Genomic DNA, 20773 nt, shown 5'->3' with positions numbered 1-20773 from the left:
GTGAATTGTCTCAGCTACTTAAAGGAAACTGACTCTGTTAAATTCTGGGGGTGGGGTTTTTTTGAGACACAACCATGGGTGTTGCTTTTTCTCCTTGGCGCTAAACACATCCGTCTCTCGTGTCTTGGTGCTCTTGTTGGGCTTGTTGTTCACCTAAGACCTTGTGAGGTAGTGACAGTCTAAACTGAGCACCTGAACCTGTGTGGCTGGACAACCGCTTTTTTATCAGAAGCCTTGCTAGAGAGTACAGTGTGTAGAAGGTCTCTTAAGAGAGCCGCAGTTTTAGTTTTACTTTTTGTTCCTGTCAGGAACTTGCACGTGTGTAACAGTGAGGACTCCCTCGTATAATGGTCATCTTGGAACCTGGAAGCACAGCTGAGCTTACCCACAAATTGGTGTTTCTCATGCCCCTCCCTCACCATTTTTGCTGAATTATTCCACCATTCGTTTTCTCACTGCCCCTTTTTCCCCCCTCTTCTTCTGCTCCTCCACAGATGGGAATGATGGGTAACCCGGGTCCCTATGGTGGCCCCTACGGTCAGTCCACAGGCCAGGGTATGGGCGGGGCCGGGCTGGGCCCGCAGCTCCAGAACAAGCAGGGACTGCCCAACAGCATGGCCCAGTTCAACCTGGACAAGAAGACGCCGCCTGTACAGGGGATGGCTGGCATGGTGAGGGTGGGGGGGGGTGGAGGGTGGTCTGTCTGTCTGTGTCACATCTGTCTGTCCTCTAGTGTCACAGTGTCCATAGTGTCTGGTTTAGAGCCTCATGTTTGCTGTATGTGTAAATGCCTGTGGATTCCCAGGCTGTTTTCTGCCCACTGTCCTCTGGCTACAGAGTTAACTCCCCTTCTCCACTGTGTGCAGGCCTCCCAGCAACCCCCCGCAGTAGTTCCTGGAGCGACAGGAGCCGGCGGTGCCGGGGGGATGCTGCCCTCCGCCCCCAGCGCCCAGGGCGGCCTCGGATCGGTTTCGGCAGCCTCGGCCGTGGCACCCCCAACCGCCGACCCGGAGAAGCGCAAGCTGATCCAGCAGCAGCTGGTCCTCCTGCTCCACGCCCACAAGTGCCAGCGGCGGGAGCAGGCCAACGGGGAGGTGCGGCAGTGCAACCTGCCCCACTGCCGCACCATGAAGAACGTCCTCAACCACATGACCCACTGCCAGGCTGGCAAGTCCTGCCAGGGTGAGTAAGAGCGAGCCGCCAGGCCGCTTCAACGCACCGCAGCTCCACCACACACTGAGCTCAGGTGTGACGGACACTCCATCTGTCTTGCACCTCTCCTCTCTCCTCTCCTCTCTGCCTTTCATTCCTTTCGTTGTCCAGCTTGCAGGGTGTCTCTCCGTACCTCCCCAGCTTCTCGACCTCTTGCCTCCTCTCTGAGCCCTCCCCCAGGCACACCGAGCATCTCACAATGCTCCATTGAGCTCCGCCGTCCAGCGAGCACTTGGCCTGACGTCTGTTCTCTCTTCCTCTCCCCTCAGTGGCGCACTGTGCCTCGTCCCGACAGATCATCTCTCACTGGAAGAACTGCACGCGACACGACTGTCCCGTCTGCCTGCCGCTCAAGAACGCCGGGGACAAGAGGAACCAGCAGTGTGAGTGTCTGTATCCGTCTGGTTGGGGCTCCTACTCCATTTGCAGCTCTGTCGCTGGTGCTCGTGTCTGTTTTGCTAATTAGGGCTTAAGCCGTTTCTGTGAGATTCTGTTGTTTTGCTCTGATGATGCTCTCATTCAGGATGGTTGTTGTAATACAGTGCGCCAGGGGGCTTATTGCACAGTACCGTAAGACTCACTGCCGGGGAGAGCAAGTGTTTATACTGTTTGGTGGATTGCTAATTTACTCTCTGAATAATTGTGTTAGATATCGATGCCCGTCTCTTCTTACTGGTCCCTCTGTTTCTCTTCCTTTCTTTAGCTCTCTTGGGCAGTGCAGCAGTTGGCCTGGGCAGTTCTCTCGGGGCTGTTCCAGGAGGCCAGCCCAGCGCCTCCAACCTCAACCCGCCCAGCCAGATTGACCCCAGCTCCATCGAGCGGGCCTACGCTGCCCTGGGCCTCACTTACCAGGGCAACCAGATGGCGCCACAGCCTGCCCAGACCTCACTGCCCAACCAGGGGCTGCAGGGCCAGCCTGGCATGAGGTCGCTCAACGCCATTGGTGAGTTGGGAGGACCAGAGGGCGGGGTCACAGCTAGTGAGGACTTCAGAATACTCCAGCCCACAAAAGGAAGGAACAGTCTCAGTACAGATTCCAGTCTGGGAGTTCAGTTGTATAAAGTGGCTCTGCTTTGAATGTAGTAGGTGGTTGCACGCCACTGGTGTGGTAGTAAAATGTGAAAGTGTAATAGTAACGTGTCAGGTTGTATGGTAAAGTGTGTGTGTGTGTGTGTGTATATGGTGAAATGTTGCGTGCGAGTATGATAAAACATCAGTATATGGGTGTGTGTGTCTGTATTGAAAGTGTCCATGGGACTGTGTATAGCCATGCACCTCTTTCCTCTTCCCTCGCCCACACCAGCAGGAGGGAACCCCATGGGTGTGAATGGAGGAGTCGGGGTTCAGCCCCCAAACCAGCAGTCGAACCTCCTGCCGGACACCATGCTGCACACCAACATCAACTCGCAGAAGTACGTCTGCCTCTTTTGCACGGCTCCTAACACACACACAGCCCCTGTCGGTGTGCTGTTTGCTGAGTTTGCACTGTTCCAAGGGCAGAGTAGTGTGTTATTTCATGTTTTAAGCTTGGTCTGCCCCACAATGTGAGAGCGCATGGTGTGTTGGTGGTGCTGAGGCTGATTTGATCATTGACCCGTCTTCCCCCTCTCTCTCTCTCCCGTCCTCTCCTTCACTCTCCCTCCCCCCAGCCTGATGAATGACAGCAGTGGGGTGGGCAACATGGGCTCCATGCCCACGGCCACCCCACCCTCCAGCACGGGCATGAGGAAGAGCTGGCACGAGGACATCACCCAGGACCTGCGCAACCACCTGGTGCACAAACTGTGAGTGCAGCGCGCCTGTCCCCAGCCTGCGGCACAGATCCGTAACACCCCCCCCCCCAGCAGCACTGCCTACACCCAGTGAACATCATCACTGAGCAGTGTAGTCCAGAGGGAACCCTGCTCAGCTGTTTTTATCCCATGGTTTCATGCACTCATATCTCTGTCAGCTGGCTTGTACCTTGTCTGGCCAACTGCTGAAACTGCTGTGCTTCTAATGTTCTAACATTGTTGACTCCCTATGTGACTTTTTGCTTGTGTTTTACTCTGCCTCACTTGTAAGTCGCTTTGGATAAAAGCGTCTGCCAAATGAATAAATGTAAATTTAAACGCACATGCGCGTGCCACATTGCTCCAGCATCTGTGTGCCCCTTGTGCGGGGCGCTCGCCTCCTTTACCACGGTCACTCACATCAGAGCATGTTAATGCCTTCCCAGTGTACTAAGACTCTGGCTCCCTCCAGAGGAGCTAACATCCCTCCCCCTCTCCTGTTGTATGCACAGAGTGCAGGCCATCTTCCCCACGCCAGACCCCGCAGCCCTGAAGGACAGGCGCATGGAGAACCTGGTGGCCTACGCCCGCAAGGTGGAGGGGGACATGTACGAGTCGGCAAACAGCAGGGTGAGCCCCGACCTGCCTCTACACACCAGCACGGGCCGGCGCTTTTAACCCTATCAACCAGAGGACTCTGATTTACTTCAAATCTGGCTCGTGTTAATGTTGCGTATGAGTGTCTATATCCCTGTGTCATAACTTTCAGTCTGGGCCACCAGACTTTCGTGCCCCATTCTAACAACATCCAGTATGTGTTACATTAATTATTTGCTTAACATGTTGTAATCCAAGGCACACGATAAGGCATGGTTTGTATGTGTGTACAGCTGAATGTTTACTGATGCAGTTTGGGCTAAACTCATTAGTCAAGGGTATAAGCACCTGGAAATTGAAGGGAGAGATCTTGGCTTACAAGTCCCATAACACAATGCCACAGTGCCTCCATAATGTGTTCTTATAAAGTTGTGAGCACGTTGTGGGGTAGTGGGGTATTCGTTCCGTATTGTAAACCCCCTCTCACTGTTGTAGGCGGAGTACTACCACCTCCTGGCGGAGAAGATCTATAAGATCCAGAAGGAGCTGGAGGAGAAGCGGCGGATGCGGCTGGAGAAGCAGGGAATGATGCCCACGCAGCCCAACCTGCCCCCCTCAGCCCTGGCACAGGGGCCTCCGGGCCTCGGGCAGCCCCCGCTGGCCCCCGGACAGCCCCCGAGTGAGTAAACGCCACCACTACCACCACACACTCTCTCTCAGACTCTCTCTCTCTCTCTCTCTCTCTCTCTCTCTCTCTCTCTCTCTCTCTGTGACTCTTTCTCTCTGACTCTCTCTGACATATTGTCAAGAAAAGGACATCATGGAGACGCCAGTAGTTTGTTGTAGGCAATGGTAGCTGATCTCAGATCAGTGCAGGTGTTCCTACCATGATGTGGCACCCTTTTATTTATTCCTTATTTCGATGCTCGTGTCTTCCTCTCCAGATGGCCCTCACTCGGACCCGTCCCTCGTACGACCCACGGTGCCCAACCAGATGGTGAACAGGATGCAGAACCCTGCCGGTATGTCCTCTCCATCTCCCCAGGGGCCAGAAAGTGAGCGCAGAGATCGGTGTGTGCTGCACACAAGACTTTCCAGCTGTGCTGTGGACAGGATTCCTTTATTCCTTCATTTTGGAAACTCCATGGAAAGTGGTCAGATATCCCACTATCTGTGGAATGATTACCCTTAAAACATTTTTTACTCCTGTGGGGGAGAGAAGCCGATCTTCATTGCTTCCTCGTTATTGTGATGTCAGATACTATCAGATCAAACGGTGTCACTTTGCTGATATTACCAACAAATAATGCAGGCTTGTAAATTACCCCGGCTGCCACCAAGCCGTCCATGCAGATGTGCTCAAAATGTCATCTGCGCGGTATTTACTAATATTGTAAAGCATTTGTTATGTAATAGAAATGTGTCCCACCACGGTTCCATTCTTAACATTGACCATCTCTGCTATTGCAGCAGTAACGGTAATCCTTGACAATCTTAATTATCCTTAAAATGTCATGGAAAATGTAAATCACTTTTGTAAGTGGTTGCCCTGTACAGAGATGTGTGTTTGTGTGGTGTGTACACATGTGTAAGCCTATCCCATGTTAAGATGGGGGTGTGTGTCTACTAGGGCAATATAATGCGTGGAGAGTAGTCGTAGGCGTGTGTCATGGTTGAATAACTGTGTGTGTGTGTGTGTGGGTGTGGATGTGGATGTGGGGTTGTGTTTCAACATCGCTCTAGGGTGTGTGAAGCTGTTGCCCTGATTAGACACTTCTGTCTGAGCGTATGTGAGGTTGTGCATTGCTAGGTAGTGGAGCGGTGTGGTATGGTACTGTCTTGCTGCAGTGGTGCTGAAGGTTTGTGGGTGCGTTCATGTTAGTCTTTATGAGGACTCGGTGCTGTGAACATGTGTGTCTGAAGTATGGTCATTTTGGATGATGCCTTTTGCTACCCTGTGCCCATCCACTCTCCTCTCTGGTCTCGCAGGGATGAACCAGTTTGGTCAGATGGGGATGCAGGCCCCGGGTATGAGGTCCTCCCTCCCTCTGCAGCTCGGCACACCCCTCAACCAGGTCAGGAAAGCCAACATTCATTTCTACTACTACAAGAATAACGCCTGGCCCTGCAGAGCTGTTTGAAGCTAATGTTCTGTGTGTGTGTGTGTGTGTGTGTGTGTGTGTGTGTGTGTGTGTGTGTGTACAGATGGGCATGGGGCCAGCCAGAATGGGTCAGCCCAATGTAGCTCCGCTGCAGAGCCAGTACCTGCCTCCTGGACAGTTCCCCGGATCGGGCCCAGTGGGCATGGCACAGCCCGGGACACAGGGCGGCATGGCTCAGGTGAGGGGGTGCTCCTGGCTTCTCTAATGAACAGATGGCAGCGCACACCTGTACATGTTATCTGACAGACATTCTCTCTCTTTCTCTCACACACACACACACACACACACACACACACACGCTCACGTCTTCAGGTTTTATAGTATTGGTCAGCTTACCTGAGCTTTCTTAGTCAAGTTCATGCATCGTGTTTTGACGGCTGTGACTCATGAGCTGTGTTCTCCATCTCGCCCCCCTCCCTTCCACCTGTTCCCTCTCTCTCCCTCCTCCTGCAGACTCAGATGCCGACACCCCCTTCGCTCCCCGTCAACAGTCCAGTGGCGCAGCCGGGGTCGGTGGGAGGGGCGGGGGGTGGGGCGTCTGTGGGCTCCATGGGGCCTGGCAGCGTCGGCCCCGCCTCCAGTCTGCCCCCGTCCTCCAACTCCTCGCAGCCTAACTCCCACCCGCACTGTCCTCCCCTCCGCCAGAACTCGCCCTCCCCGGCTCGCAGCCTCACCCCGACCCCCCACCACACGCCTCCCGGGTTGGCAGGCTCGCAGACCCCCCAGCCCCAGACTCCAAACCCCCCCCAGCTGGCTCCTCCGGCCCCCCAGCCGCAGTTGCCTCAGCCAATGGGGCCAGGAATGAGCTCGGATAAATCCGCCCAGCTGCAGCAGCAGCAGCAGTTGGGAGGCGGAGCCTCGGGGACGCCCCAGTCCGGGCTGGCTGTCTCTGCGCCCACCCCCAGCGCTCCCCTGCCACCCCAGCTCCCACGCACTCCGGTGAGTACCGCGGTGCATGGAGTACGGTGGAGGCCCAGATCCCCCCTTCCCTCACGGTGTTACTCTTGCATGCATTCTTTACCACCCGATCGTTTCGCCTTTTCACTGTATGGGTACCCTCGGTCATTTTCATTCTCCATACTGGGTCATATTCTCTTTCCTCCCTCTTTCTCTCTTTCTCCATTGGCTGCAACTTGGTCCTTGTTTGGAACTGACGTATCCCCCCTCTTGCCCGCCCGACAGTTGTCCCAGAAGTCCTCGCTGACTGCGGACGGCCAGGCCTCCACGCCAGCCTCCGTCAGCAGCGCGGACACGAGCTCCCAGCAGGCTCCGCCCGACGCCACTGCCTCCCTCGACCCCAAGATGGAGGTCAAACAGCAGGACGAGGATGAGGGCGAGACCGAGGGGAAGGCCTCTGGAAAGATGGGCGCGACGCAAGCAGAAATGAAGAGCGAGGAGAAGCCAGAGGTGAGAGGAAATGAAGGAGGGAGGGAGGAAAGAGAGAAGTGAGTGTGTGATGGAGAGGAGCTGGCGTGAGGGCACAATCTCATTCCTCCCGTCCCCCCATCTCTCAGATAAAGAAGGAAGAATCGGCAGGTGACGGATGCAAGGTGGAGCCCATGGAGACGTCGTCGGGGGCGATGGGTGAAGACAGGAAGCCAGAGATGAAGGTGGAGCCTAAAGGGGAAGAGGAGGGATCAGGGTCGTCAGGCACTCACAGCTCTCCGGCCAGCGCTCAGAACAAGAGGAAAAGTACGGAGCGGCCATCTTTCTTTCCCACTCCATCACTCCTGTCTGTTTCCAGTTTGTGCCCCGGTGCCAAGACAAATTCAGTCGCTAACCAAATGTGTAACTGTACTTCATCAGCCTTCCCCTCTAGCCATCTACATTACATTACAATACATTACGTTATGGCCATTAAGTTGACGCTGTTATTCAGAGCAACTTACATCAGTTACAGTTTTTTTAACATGTTACAGCTGGACATTTACTGAGGCAATTCTGAGTTAGGTACCCTCCCCAAGGGTACTGTAGCAGTGCCCCAGCAGGGAATCGAACCAACAGCCTTTCCATTACGAGTCCTGCTCCTTTACCACATTGCTACACTGCCGCCCTTCTCTGTGTAGTGTTGACATGAATTACCGTTATGGTTCTGTAACCTCAGTAAGGTGCTCAGTAAATCTCAGCTGTGCTCAGTCATCACGTTAATCTGTCCTGTGCCGTGCGTGTGCGCCACACTAACTCTCGCCCCCCCCCCCCCCCCAAACTCTCGGTGTGCCAGTCTTCAAGCCCGAAGAGCTGCGGCAGGCCCTCATGCCCACCCTGGAGGCGCTGTACCGCCAGGACCCTGAGTCCCTGCCCTTCCGGCAGCCTGTGGACCCCCAGTTACTGGGAATACCCGTACGTATTCGAACTAGTAACCGAACTAACCTGGTAAGGGACTGCGCTGGCTTCCATTTTGCTTTTTTTCGTTTGTTTTTTGTTTTGTTTTTTCTTCATTTCTCTTCTTTTTCTGATCCTTCTGACTCTTCTTCTGTTCCTGCTGTCTCGGCTCTTTCTCCATCCACTCTTCCATTTCATGTGTGTAAGAGAATGAGTGGGAAGCTGACGCCATGTCTGAGTGTACAATGCCGTTCATGGTTGCAGTGTGTGTGTGTGTGGTGTGTGTGTTTGTCTGTCATAAGTGAGTCGTTTGACTGTTGAGGGGATGAATGATTTGGGTTTGTGAGAAATTTGGCTGTTTGCATGTCTTCATGTGCCTGTATGCGTTACTGTATTTTTGTTCTGAAAGTATGGGTTGCACAGATTTCCATCAGATGGTAACCCAGGCGTCATGTCTGTTGGACGGGTCATGTGAGGATATGTGTGTGTGTGCACGTGTGTTTGCCTGTGTCTATGTGTGAGTTCACGCTTGCTTCCCTCCAAATCTTTCTCATTTACTGCAAAAAAATTCAGCCTTTTTATGAAGTAAAATAATGCAATACTAAAAACGTTTTCTCTTCAGTGGCTGTTCCACTCCACTCTGCCTTTAAGCACCTGGAGCTTAGGGAGTGATGCGGTTCAGAATATTTAGCAACTGCATTAAACTGTACAAAAGCAGCGTGTTTGAGGGTGCGTGATGCATCTGCAGAATGAAGACTCAGTCACGCACCAGTGAGTGTAAATTTAGTCTCGGGCAGAGGCGGGGCCTGGGAGTACGTGGTTAGGATTCCCCGTTGGTGACATGCTAGGCCGCAGGGTTCAGAGTGTGCCGTTCAGGGGAAAGGTCGTTGGTACCCCCCCCCCCCCCCCTCAGATCACCGGGGTAAACGGAGCAGGAGCGGAAATGTCAACGTCGGCGGAATGTTGATGGCTTCATTAACGCCGCGGGGGTTGCCTGGATACCCAGCAGTGCTGTGTCACTCACGGCAACGGAGTGTAGAACTACCTCCCAGCCGCCGTTCGGCTTCGTCTTGGGGACTAGTAAGCAGCGCTCCGCTCTGGTGCTAGCCATAGTCAGCGCAGTCAGCTGCTGCTAACCCCATATGGTGATCCAGTGTAAAGCCAAGCACCTTCTCTGAAGAGCTCACTACACCAGGGAGTAGCAGGAAAAAATACTGAAGCACCCAAATCGAAGTGTATTACCATCAGAAGTGTCAATGAACACACCTCTGGGTGTGGGTGTACTTTAAAGCCACTAAGCGTTTTTAGTCTATTGCCTTATTTTATTTCATTTCAGTTATTTTTTAAATTAATTTATTTAATTGCAAGCTTCAGAGCTTCCCCAAAGCTTTTAAGCTTTTTTTAAAAAATATTTTTAACCTGAATTTTTTTTAATTGCAAATGCTTATTTTACAATGCAAGCTTCCTAGACAGTTCCTGGCCAGTAATCAGTATTGTGTTGAAGTTGTGTTTGCAGTCAGCTGCCTGGGAGGAGTGTGCCAGCACCAAGCCTGTGACATTGCTGTTAGTCCAGTCTGCTTCTGAAGCCACTGAGTGTTTTACAGCATTCAGACTGGATGAGCCCACACCATCTGTCTTACCGGAATGCCATTGGATGGGCGTTCTACCTCCAGTCATTGATAGCCCCAAAAAGGAATAGCGGAAGCACTCCTGTCTTAAGGAGACACTTTAGAGATCTGTGTTATGTGACCTCTAGCTGTGTGTCTTGTCACCCTTCAGTCACTTGCTGGAGTCCCAAAATTTTGGCATAGCTACACAGTGCAGGTCTTAGTGCAGGGCTTTCTTTGGAGTCCTTCTCGCCGGACAAAGCACTGGCCTCTGCTTGGTGGGCAACATGTGGAACCCGAGACTCACAAACCTGGGGATGGCCTAATTCTATCCTCTCAGCCTGCCGAACGTGGCTGACTTGCTCGGCTATGCATTTCATGGCCTGAGGATGAAACTCCATGAATGGATTGTACGTTCACACCGACGTTCTGTGCGGTTCATCAGCATGGTCTGTCAGTTTAACACGTGGCCTGGGTCTGTAATTTTACCCAGGGCAACTTGTGTTGACCGTGGCGATGCCGTTGATCCCCAGGTTTTGTCTCTGGTTTTGGCTGTTGTTGTGGCACACTCCTCCACACTGGCTCAGAGCGTGATCCCCCTCCATTGCCCGAGTGTCCTACCCCTATCTTACTTAATCCCCATCGAGTGCCGTACACTCACAACAGCGTGCTTGCTTCAATGAGTGACAACTTCCACCTCCCCCTTTGTAATCCAGTCCAAATGAACTACCCAGCCAGCAATGTTTAAGTTAAGATATTAATGTTAAGATGCTGCTGATTTGCCACCCTCCTGGAATTTGAATGACTTCATGCGTTTTAAATACAAAGTCCCACTCCATGCACGGTGTGATTGTATCACTTTGGCAATGGGGGGGCTGAGCTTTGAATTTGACAGTTTTCGTGTCTTGCTACAGTGTTGATTCTGTAGCGGAATAGGCTGTCGGCTTTGTTCTGTTCATATTGCTTTAATGACTTGATGCACTGGGCTTTAATTGTGCTGCTCGTGTTTTGCTGTCCATTGCTTGGCCAGTGAATGCTAACAGCAGTAACGCCAGTGTGAGTGTGCAGTCTGTGCGGACTTCCGCAGTGCCTCTCTCCTCAGCTTTGCACCCAGCTGTTTTGTGTGACATTTCTCATAACTGCACATTCTGCAAAACGAGCCAAAGTCCTGCGTTCAAAATGCTGAGCAAGATTCGCTTAAAACGGCGCTGTCTCCTTTTCGGCTTCATTAGCTTCATTCTGCTTTCTCGCATCACATACATACATTATATCTGGTCTATCAGGGATGAAACGTAGTACAGCCTTTTTAAGATTCAGTTTGTCTGGAGACTTCATGAAGTAGGCAGACCGGCAACAGTAGGCTAGCACTGCAGTCAGTGCTTGAGTCAGCTGGGCCAGTGTCACCTCGTGGTCAGAAGGTGCAAGGTTAGGAAAAGCAGGTATTACTGTCATTTTGCTGTCTGCTCATGATAACTTTGCAGCTGTCAACATTTCTCCCCTGTTCTTTCTCCTCCCCCCCCCCTGCACCGGACTGATGCTGATGACAATGTCTTCTTCTGATCGCCCCCTCCGCTGTTTCTGTTCATCCACCAACTACTCCAAAAATGACCCTGCCTCCGAAACTCTATCCCCACCTACCATCACGACCAACTGTGGTTGGACTCTGCCCCTGGTTCCACCCCGGAACCTATAGGACTACTTTGACATAGTGAAGAACCCCATGGACCTGTCCACCATCAAGCGGAAGCTGGACACGGGGCAGTACCAGGAGCCCTGGCAGTACGTGGACGACATCTGGCTCATGTTTAACAACGCCTGGCTCTACAACCGCAAGACCTCCCGCGTCTACAAGTACTGCTCCAAGCTGGCCGAGGTGTTCGAGCAGGAGATCGACCCCGTCATGCAGGGCCTGGGCTACTGCTGCGGGAGGAAGGTGAGAGAGGGGGAGGCTTGCCTGCTTGGGGGGGGCCTTGAGTCAGTAAGGGGGGCTGCCATATTCTGCATTTAAAAAAAAAAAAGAAAGAAACGCCAATAAAGAAATTATACTTGGTGTGTCTCTCAGGATGAGAGCTTTAAAAAACTGCTCTAAGGGACCGGGAAGTGAAGGCTGTATCTCTGCCCACTGGAGCGTGAGGGAAATTGTGGCTTCTACCAGCATGACCACCATTCATTGTAGCAGTCACCCATGGAAGAGTAATGTCTCAAAGGATGCACAACCTTTAAGAGCCACAGAGATGATTAGGAAACACTTTGCAACAAGGAGCGTTGCATATGTGTGCGTGTCTGCACGTTTGGAGGGTTGGGTTTTTTAATTATGGCAGGCCAGGTTTTTTTTCCCTTCCTCACTGGATGGTCTCCTTCGTGCTTTGATAGTGCTGCTTTCTGCAGGACGTGACCAAACCCTGGTATTCCTTCTCTTCCTCCTCCTCCTGCTTTGTCCTGGTCTGTCTGTCCTGCAGCTGGAGTTTTCCCCCCAGACTCTGTGCTGCTATGGGAAGCAGCTCTGCACCATCCCACGCGACGCTGCTTATTTCAGCTACCAGAACAGGTGAGTGCTGGACACCACACAGACACGCACACACACACGCACACCCACGCACATACATACACCGACGAGCAGAAACGGCCTTAAATACCTGTAGGCATCGTTGCCATTATTTTATAGACTTAGCTGACACCCTCATGCAGGGTGAATTCCACAGCTTGCATTTCTCACACTGTCCATTTATCCAGCTAGAAGTGTGTTGGAGCATTTCAGATTAAGTGCCAAGCTCTGAGATACATCATTGTCCCCACCTTTCAGGGGTTCAAACCTATAGCCCACTTTATTCTAGCGTTTGCTCAGACGTGTGCGCTAGGGATTTTTGGCCTGTGAAGTGCTTCAGCATGCATGCAGTTCACCTGAAACATTTAAAGAGAAGTTGTGTTGCAGTAAAGCTTCTGATCTCACTTTTAAATGCATTGAAGTTACAGTTGTATCAACACTGTACACCTCTAATGTATCTACAATTAATTTCACTTGAGAATGTCTGCATATTAACGGATTGTTGTACTTTGGCTATGAATGGTTACCTCACATTCACACCTCATTTTCATTGTTTAGAGAACCTTGGCATTTGTAAAGTCGGTCCCTTAAACAGCCCCCATTTTGTCCCTCATAGGCATGGAACTGATATATGTGAGGCAAATACAGCCACGCTGGCATTTTCTGGCCTATAGCCAAGGCCAGTCAATCAAATCTTATCGTTGATTGGTTGAATTATCCATCATTTTTGAGGAATTCAGAGAGCTGGACATCAGCTGGATATCAGCACTTTTATTTTTTGTAATTGACTGATTTCATTATTGTAATGCACTTTGCATGCGCATGCAAGTTATTTGAACACACAAATTAAAAAAAATATTGTCACTACAATTTGAATTGCACCTGAAGCAGAGCTGCATCTTGATGGATAGATGTTGATTCCAAACGGAAGACCAAAGCGCAGAATTTGAGGAGTAGCATTTTTTTTCTTAGAAAATAATGGCTGTACAGTGGCCTTTTTCAGTGAATTTGCAGTTGAAGTGGCCAGCATCAGCATGATTCCACAGGTGCGCTTTGCTTTATAAATGCTTGAATCTTTTTTTGACTGTGCTTAGAAGAAGCAGCTGTAGGAAAGATGTCCCTTAATCACTGAGACGCTGAGTTAAGGGCCTCCATATTATCTCACTTTGCTGCTGGAGCCTCTAGAGGTGGACAAGGCTAATAAAATAGCCATTATGCAGAGGGCCTGTTCAGCTGATTTCCTTGACCAGCCTTTGAAAATACTAGGAAATAAAAATGGGACCTACTTTAAAATGGACTTAGAAGATTATGGATCCCTGTTACACCTGTATTTGTTTTTTTGTTTTGCTCATTTGCATATTTTTGCCCCTCCACCCCCCTGCCCATCCAGTTGATTCTCCTGTTACTGTCTAGCTGTGATGTTGTTTTGCTCAGTGACTTGTCTGGAAGCTAATCTGTGCTTTGCCTTGGCTTTCTGCTTTGTGTTATCTTGGATGTTGTCACGTCCTCCCCCACATTTCCCCTCCTTGCCATCCCTCTGTTGTCCTTGTCTCGTCTGTAACGTTTTATTTTCACACTTTTTTAATATTCATTTTACCCTTTCCTCCCATTGCCCTCTTCTCCCTCTCTCTCCCTCCTTTTTTTAACGCTTGTGATGTCTGCATTGGCCTGCTTTGCTGTGACCAATCATCCACTCCGAAATATCACACACAAAACCCCCCAAAAATCCTGCATCATGATTGGCTGCCCCGACGACGACCCCGCCCTCTGCCTCTCCTGTGTGCCCGCCCCCCTTGGCCTGCCCTGCCCTGATTGGTGGCTGCTTCTTCGTGCCCTCTCTGTGATTGGCTGTGCTGTGGGGAACGGTGTAGTTCACCAAAATATGGGCTTCTTGCTGACAGGTACCACTTCTGTGAGAAGTGTTTCAACGAAATCCAGGGCGAGAGCGTGTCCCTGGGGGATGACCCCTCCCAGCCTCAAACGTGAGTACACAACGCCATCTCACCCCCCCCCCCCCCCCACAATGTGTTTATGTACCTCTTCATATCTAACATGACTCCTATGTTTGCTGCTGCTGGAGTCTGTCCAGCCTGTCACATTTTACAATGTGCCTTTTCCCCCTTTTGCTCTTCCCTTGACTTCCCTGACTCTCATGTTTTCTCCTCTTTAATACAGTCTTTCTTTCTTTCTAAATCTAATGGCAGCCTGCTCTTTCTCCACTTCACTCTCAGATTCCCTTTTGCCTGTCAGTTTGGTTCCCTCTCTAACCTCTCCTTTATTTCCTACTGCAGGGCAGCAGTTTACATTCACTGTGCTCTCTTCTCTCTGTCTCTCTCTCTCTGACTCGAGCTTTTCATCATTCCATTGTATTGTAAGAAAACATGCCGTGATGTTCACTTTACCCAGTGTGTAGTTGACAAAGGCATTTAGAATTAGCCGTAGCTGATGAAGATGGAAAGAAGCCAGGTGGAGTCGATTGCTGTAGCTTAGCCTCGCTCCGCTCTGGCGGTGGCTGTTGACTGTAGGGTTGTGGGAGGGTGTCTTAACGGGAAGGCCCTGGGGTCGAAGTTTCACTCGCTGCGGTCCTGACGCCCTGCACTCGCCGGGCTTCTCCTTTCGTTTCAGATCCATCAGTAAAGACCAGTTTGAGAGGAAGAAGAACGACACACTGGACCCTGAACTGTACGTTCGTTTCTGCTCGTCTGCCGCTCCCAGACCACATTTTACTGCCTTTTTAGGCCGTACAGAGCTTCCTCATTGCAACAGTACTTCATAGTCTGTGTTTGTGTTTAGCGGTATCTACAGTGCCACATCATTTGACGTCAGGGCTTAATCTAAATAAGGAAGCAAGGGTCTTTTTTTTAGGTTTACAAGTAAATTCCGAATAATATGTTCAGTGAAGCTAGGTCTCTTGAAGTGCGGAACCCTTGTTTAACTCCTTATCTGTCTGTTGCTAATAGTTGAAGGCTGTACACCCTATGACAGTGCTTACTCCCACCAATGATTTAGTGTATTGCTGACCCCTGTTGAATGCATTTCTTGTAAGTTGCTCTGAAGTGCTCTAAGTGCGCCTGCTGACTGAATAAATGCAAATGTCCTTTTTGTCTGTGTCTGTCTGTCTCCCTCTTCTCTGCAGACTCGTGGAATGTATCGACTGTGGTCGTAAAATGCACCAGATCTGCGTCCTGCACAACGACACCATATGGCCGTCGGGGTGAGACCGCCTGCCTCTGTGTTCTTGTCTCGTGGGCTTTAGCTGTTCCTCCTTTTCACACCGTCACAGGGTCTGTCTCCGGTTCCGTCTCCCTCTCCCTCCTCACCACTCTCCTGCTCTGTCCTGGGACTCTGACCGCTTCTCTGACCCCCTCTGTGCCCCCCCCGTTGAACACGTCACTGTCTTTCTTGTTGGAGGTTGCCTGCGTCTCTGCAGTCAGTCATAAGCGTAAATCTCGCTCTCTCTGAATCCCCACAGCTTTGTCTGCAATGGCTGCCTGAAGAAGTCCAATAAGACAAGAAAGGAGAACAAGTATGCGGCAAAAAGTAAGTGCAGGGAGAGGAAAAACGCTAGGGAGTTTGATCGGCCTTTGCGTTTTAGACACACAAATAAACCTGATTATTAGGGTTTGTTTTTTTTTTCCCTTCCTTAAAACAAGTATTGAACTGTTTAGCCATCATTGTTTTTATTATTTTCATTGATATTATTTCATACCTTAAACATGTTTTATCTTTCAATAAACTTGGCTGTATTGGCTGTACTGAACGTGTGGCCCCCTTCGTTTCTAACCAGTCTGTTTCTTTTTCTTCCCTTCTCTCTCTCTGCTCATTCTATCACCCCCTTCTCTCTCTCCCTCTCACTCGCAGGGCTGCCCCAGACGAAACTGGGAAGCTTCCTGGAGACGCGGGTGAACGAGTTCCTCAGGAGACAGAGCCACCCGGACTCTGGTGATGTCACTATCCGTGTGGTCCACGTCTCTGACAAGGTGGTGGAAGTCAAACCAGGCATGAAGGCCAGGTAAGGGTCAAGGAGGAGTTGGGGTGGTGATGTCACCATTGGGTTAGTTTCGATCAGTTAGGAAAGAGTGTGTAGGTGGCTTGTTAAGAGGGTTTCCCTTAAAATTCTGCGTGATCAAATGTTACGGTTCTTGAAAAGTCATATAGAATTGCCCCAGTCTTTAAAATCAAGTTCCTTTTCCTTGTGTAGAATGTTAAATATATCAGTCTTTCCTACTAGCTCACTTGGTTGCACATTTAAGTCCACTAACAGAAATCATTGCATTGACACACAGTTGCAGATTGGCAGCAAACACCAGTCACCAGACGAAATGGTTCTAAAGTAACGCGTCTTTTAAGAAGTACATCCCCTGCGGTAATTCCATCTTCAGAGTGGTACAATTTCACGGGAATTTGACTGTTGCTGCAATAAAAAATTAATCCTTGAAAATCTCACATTCATACTTGGAAATATTGAAAAGTTAAGTCACAGGCTGAGTGGTGGAACCCGTGTATCCTGGAGCGGGGCAGTAGGGAGGCCGGGGTGGAACCGGGCGCGTGCTCAAACGCCGATTGTGTGAAATGCCGTTTAGATGAGGTGAGGGACGTATGACCGGGCCAATCAGTGGCTGAAATGGAGAATGAAGAGGGATTCAAGGGACAGGGAGAGGAAAGGATGGTCATGCTTTTTAATCATTTAATTGTATTCATTATGCGCTCATATAGAGCTGCTTACATACGTAGTAGTCCATAGGGGTAGGCATGTAGCTGTGTAGATACTGAATCATCATTGAATATAGTGGTATAGTGGGAAACATTCCCACTCTAAGTATCGTTGCCATTTTAAGCCACTGAGCTTGCACTGCCACAAGCTTATTTTTTGCCACCAAGCTTTTTGCCCCAGAGGAGGCTTATACTGCTACCAGGCCTCTGTATCCATATAAGCAAGTTGATTAATCAAGTTTTACCACAAGCTTCTACCTGTGGAGGTGGGGGCAGGTTGGGTTTGGGGCCAGTATGTTATCTGCAGAGGTTTTCAGTCTAAGGGTTTCAGCCTGCACCTGAAAATGGACGGCGACCCAGCTGTCCTGACTGTCGCCCAGAGCAGACAAGGGCATGCTCAGTGGTTTCAGCTGACGGATTGTGTCTTCCACACTCCTGTGCTCACCCTCCTCTTTGCCTCGCCCCTGCAGGTTTGTGGACAGCGGGGAGATGGCGGAGTCCTTCCCGTACAGGACGAAGGCGCTGTTTGCGTTCGAGGACATCGATGGTGCCGACGTCTGCTTCTTCGGCATGCACGTGCAGGAGTACGGCTCGGACTGCCCGCCGCCCAACCAGAGGTGAGGAAAACTTCCACACTGCACCCTCAACGTCAGCCCAAAACCCGTCTCGCAGCCAGACATCGGGATGGAACCCTCCGGAAGCTCATCTGTCCAGCTAGCCCTGTGTTAAAACGCAACAATTCCTGCGTCTCTAACCAACACAGGTCAAATCACTGTGTGGTTACTAGTCCAAGTTAAAGCTGCATGTGTCCGCACCCGCTCAAGCCCTCAGGGACCAAAGTTGATGATCATTTGTCTTTTTACTACTAATACAACACAATGACTAGATCGGTCTTATTAGCTGTTCTCTTTAACCTGTGTGTCTGTTCCCCAGACGGGTGTACATCTCCTATCTGGACAGTGTCCACTTCTTCCAGCCACGCCACCTGCGTACAGGAGTCTACCACGAGATCCTCATCGGGTACCTGGAGTACGTCAAGAAGCTGGGGTGAGTGAGCCGGTCCTCTAACACACGCTCAGTCTTACTTCTAGATTACTCTCCACTACATGCTCATACATCTCTCTAGATTACCCACCACTACACATCAGATGTTCATGTCTTCCCTGCAATGTCCATATATATGTATGGATATTATATCCCATGCTTAACGTATGCCAACATACTCAGCCTGTTACCCTCACCAATGAGAGCCCTGCCTTGTCTTGTCAGGCCTGCAGTCTGAGATGGCATTGGCTTGCTCCCGGTGCAGGCTGGCCACACTGCATGTACTGTGTGCTCCAATATAAATACCATTCCAGTTCTGTGTTTTCTATCCTGTTTTCTATCTTGCTTTTGTGTACCTCGCCTCAGAAGAGCTGGCTGAGCTGTTGGTTAACCGTTTGCGGTAAAGCCTGAGGACCTGACTTGTTCTGCTTTTCAGGTTTACAACGGGGCACATTTGGGCCTGTCCCCCCAGCGAAGGGGACGACTACATCTTCCACTGTCACCCTGTCGACCAGAAGATCCCCAAGCCCAAGCGCCTGCAGGAGTGGTACAAGAAGATGCTGGACAAAGCTGTGACAGAGCGCATTGTACACGACTATAAGGTGGGGGAGAGTGTGTGTGTGTGTGTGTGTGTGTGTGTGTGTGTGTGTGTGTGTGTGTGTGTGTGTGTGTGGGGGTGTGTGATAATTAATCCCACGTAGCAGCCAAGTTTGACATTCTCAACGTGAGCTAATTTACTGTGACAGCGGTGTGCCCTTTTATCTGATGAACTGATGTCTAGATAAATGTTAGGGTCTAAAGAAATCAGAGCAGCGAAGGTTTGGCTGCAGTGTAAATCTGTTGCACACTCTTACCTCTGTTCTCCCTGAAATTAACACCCAATTGCACCCTACGTGTCCACCTTCGTGCATTGTAATAACTCAGTCACCTGATGTACTCCATAAATCCAGAAGAATACAACCCTTCCAAATCCTATCCTCCATACAGTGCTCACTCCGCAGTGGTGCACTGTGGGACTTGTAGTCTGTCGTAGGATTGCGTTCTTCACATTTCAGCGCTCCTGCTGAGTATACAATGTTGCGGTGAGGCTGTCTTAATGTAGTACAACTGGTAATTCCAAAAGGTGAAGCAGAAAAGAATATACTGAAAAAATAGATCAGGAACTTTTTCTCCCATATGGATCCTCGTTTCTTGTTACAATCCATTCGTTACACTCCACACTTGTAGTTAATCTAAGTACTATAGCAGAAATTGGATATTTTTCAAATTATGGTTGTTTCATGCAAAGACCTGACCTTAAATCATTTAGTTCAGATCATTTTTTTTTTTTTTGATAGAGGTGAGGCTTTGCCCTATTCTTTTCCCTTTCTTGAGGCTGACAGCTCTGCAGACCCACGCCTCTGTTCTGTGTTATGCATTAGAATATGTCAGTCCTTTTTGGCAGTGTGCTAACCTCCGTCTCACCCCTGCCTGTCCTCAGGACATCTTCAAGCAGGCGACGGAGGACAGACTGACCAGTGCCAAGGAGCTGCCCTACTTCGAGGGGGACTTCTGGCCCAACGTGCTGGAGGAGAGCATCAAGGAGCTGGAGCAGGAGGAGGAGGAGAGGAAGAGAGAGGAGAACAGCACCTCCAGCGAGAGCATCGACGTGAGTGATGATGGAGAGGGAGGCATAGGGCAGTTTTCGTGGCACTTTGAAGTTTTAGGCTAGAATGGGAGATGAGCACAGTTCTGAGATGAAGGCTTTGTGCCGGTAGGTTCTGAGATGAAGGCTTTGTGCCGGTAGGTTCTGAGATGAAGGCTTTGTGCCGGTAGGTTCTGAGATGAAGGCTTTGTGCCGGTAGGTATGAGCAGCTGTACTGATATCTGTCTCTCCGCCTTTATCCTCCTCCGCCGCCGCCAGGCCACCAAAGGGGACAGTAAGAACGCCAAGAAGAAGAACAGCAAGAAGACGAGCAAGAACAAGAGCAGCCTGAGCCGAGCCAACAAGAAGAAGCCGGGCATGCCCAACGTGTCCAACGACCTGTCCCAGAAGCTCTACGCCACCATGGAGAAGCACAAGGAGGTACAGGAAGCACGACTGTCAAGGCCTCTACTGCTAACCTGTTCACTTAGCCGTATGTTTTCACGATGTGGATTTTTTGTTTGACAGCCCAGGCAGTCTGAAAATGGTGCCCTTTCCCACAAAATCAGATGTACACTCTTCCTATATGAGCAGTGTTACCCATCTTTCCTTGCTCCGTTGTTGATGGTTTATGTTGCAATATACATGCAGGCATTCTGCATACATGCTGGAAGATGTATGAATGTTTCAACCTCCCCCTCCTTCCCCCGCCCCCATCGCCACGCTTCCCTCCAAAGGTGTTCTTCGTCATACGTCTGATCGCGGGCCCCACGGCCAACTCCCTCCCGCCCATCGTGGACCCGGACCCCCTGATGGCGTGCGACCTGATGGACGGGCGGGACGCCTTCCTGACGCTGGCGCGGGACAAGCACCTGGAGTTCTCCTCGCTGCGACGCGCCAAGTGGAGCTCCATGTGCATGCTGGTGGAGCTGCACAACCAGAGCCAGGACCGCTTCGTCTACACCTGCAACGAGTGCAAGCACCATGTGGAGACCCGCTTCCACTGCACCGTCTGCGAGGTGAGGGCGGGGGCCCATGTATTTGGCGGGGGTCGGAGTGGGGCGGGTCTGAAAGAGGAAAATTCAGGACGTTGAAAGGCCCCAGTTCTAGACTCTAATGGAATCTGTGGGGATCTTGTTGAATGAAGCTGTCAGAATTGTGGAGGGAGGCGAAAC

The 20773-nt window shown here is 50.7% G+C and overlaps 1 protein-coding gene across 4 annotated transcripts in view; it reads left to right on the top strand.

Moving 5' to 3' along the window:
* ep300b (E1A binding protein p300 b) overlaps positions 1–20773 on the top strand; it is a 34156-nt gene that overhangs the window by 9608 nt on the left and 3775 nt on the right. Inside the window, exons 3-30 of one of the 4 annotated variants that reach the window (XM_036552300.1) lie at positions 495–671; positions 867–1182; positions 1482–1595; positions 1916–2155; positions 2519–2624; positions 2862–2996; positions 3497–3614; positions 4077–4260; positions 4526–4603; positions 5571–5656; positions 5787–5921; positions 6197–6682; positions 6926–7150; positions 7258–7435; positions 7965–8083; positions 11366–11605; positions 12132–12220; positions 14119–14199; positions 14843–14899; positions 15354–15431; positions 15690–15757; positions 16079–16229; positions 17401–17547; positions 17864–17977; positions 18411–18576; positions 19455–19622; positions 19878–20039; positions 20336–20617. In XM_036552300.1, coding sequence (XP_036408193.1) covers positions 495–671; positions 867–1182; positions 1482–1595; positions 1916–2155; positions 2519–2624; positions 2862–2996; positions 3497–3614; positions 4077–4260; positions 4526–4603; positions 5571–5656; positions 5787–5921; positions 6197–6682; positions 6926–7150; positions 7258–7435; positions 7965–8083; positions 11366–11605; positions 12132–12220; positions 14119–14199; positions 14843–14899; positions 15354–15431; positions 15690–15757; positions 16079–16229; positions 17401–17547; positions 17864–17977; positions 18411–18576; positions 19455–19622; positions 19878–20039; positions 20336–20617 — 4500 coding nt within the window. Of the gene's footprint in view, positions 1–494; positions 672–866; positions 1183–1481; positions 1602–1915; positions 2156–2515; positions 2625–2861; positions 2997–3496; positions 3615–4076; positions 4261–4525; positions 4604–5570; positions 5657–5786; positions 5922–6196; positions 6683–6925; positions 7151–7257; positions 7436–7964; positions 8084–11365; positions 11606–12131; positions 12221–14118; positions 14200–14842; positions 14900–15353; positions 15432–15689; positions 15758–16078; positions 16230–17400; positions 17548–17863; positions 17978–18410; positions 18577–19454; positions 19623–19877; positions 20040–20335; positions 20618–20773 lie in introns of all 4 variants that reach the window. The other 3 variants (XM_036552299.1, XM_036552298.1, XM_036552297.1) reach the window with 3 other exon arrangements.

Source organism: Megalops cyprinoides, chromosome 19 (genome assembly GCF_013368585.1).
Source record: "Megalops cyprinoides isolate fMegCyp1 chromosome 19, fMegCyp1.pri, whole genome shotgun sequence".
In the NCBI taxonomy this organism is placed as follows: Eukaryota; Metazoa; Chordata; class Actinopteri; order Elopiformes; family Megalopidae; genus Megalops; species Megalops cyprinoides.
Note: the sequence above shows the minus strand (reverse complement) of the source record. Positions and strands in the feature narration are given on the sequence as shown.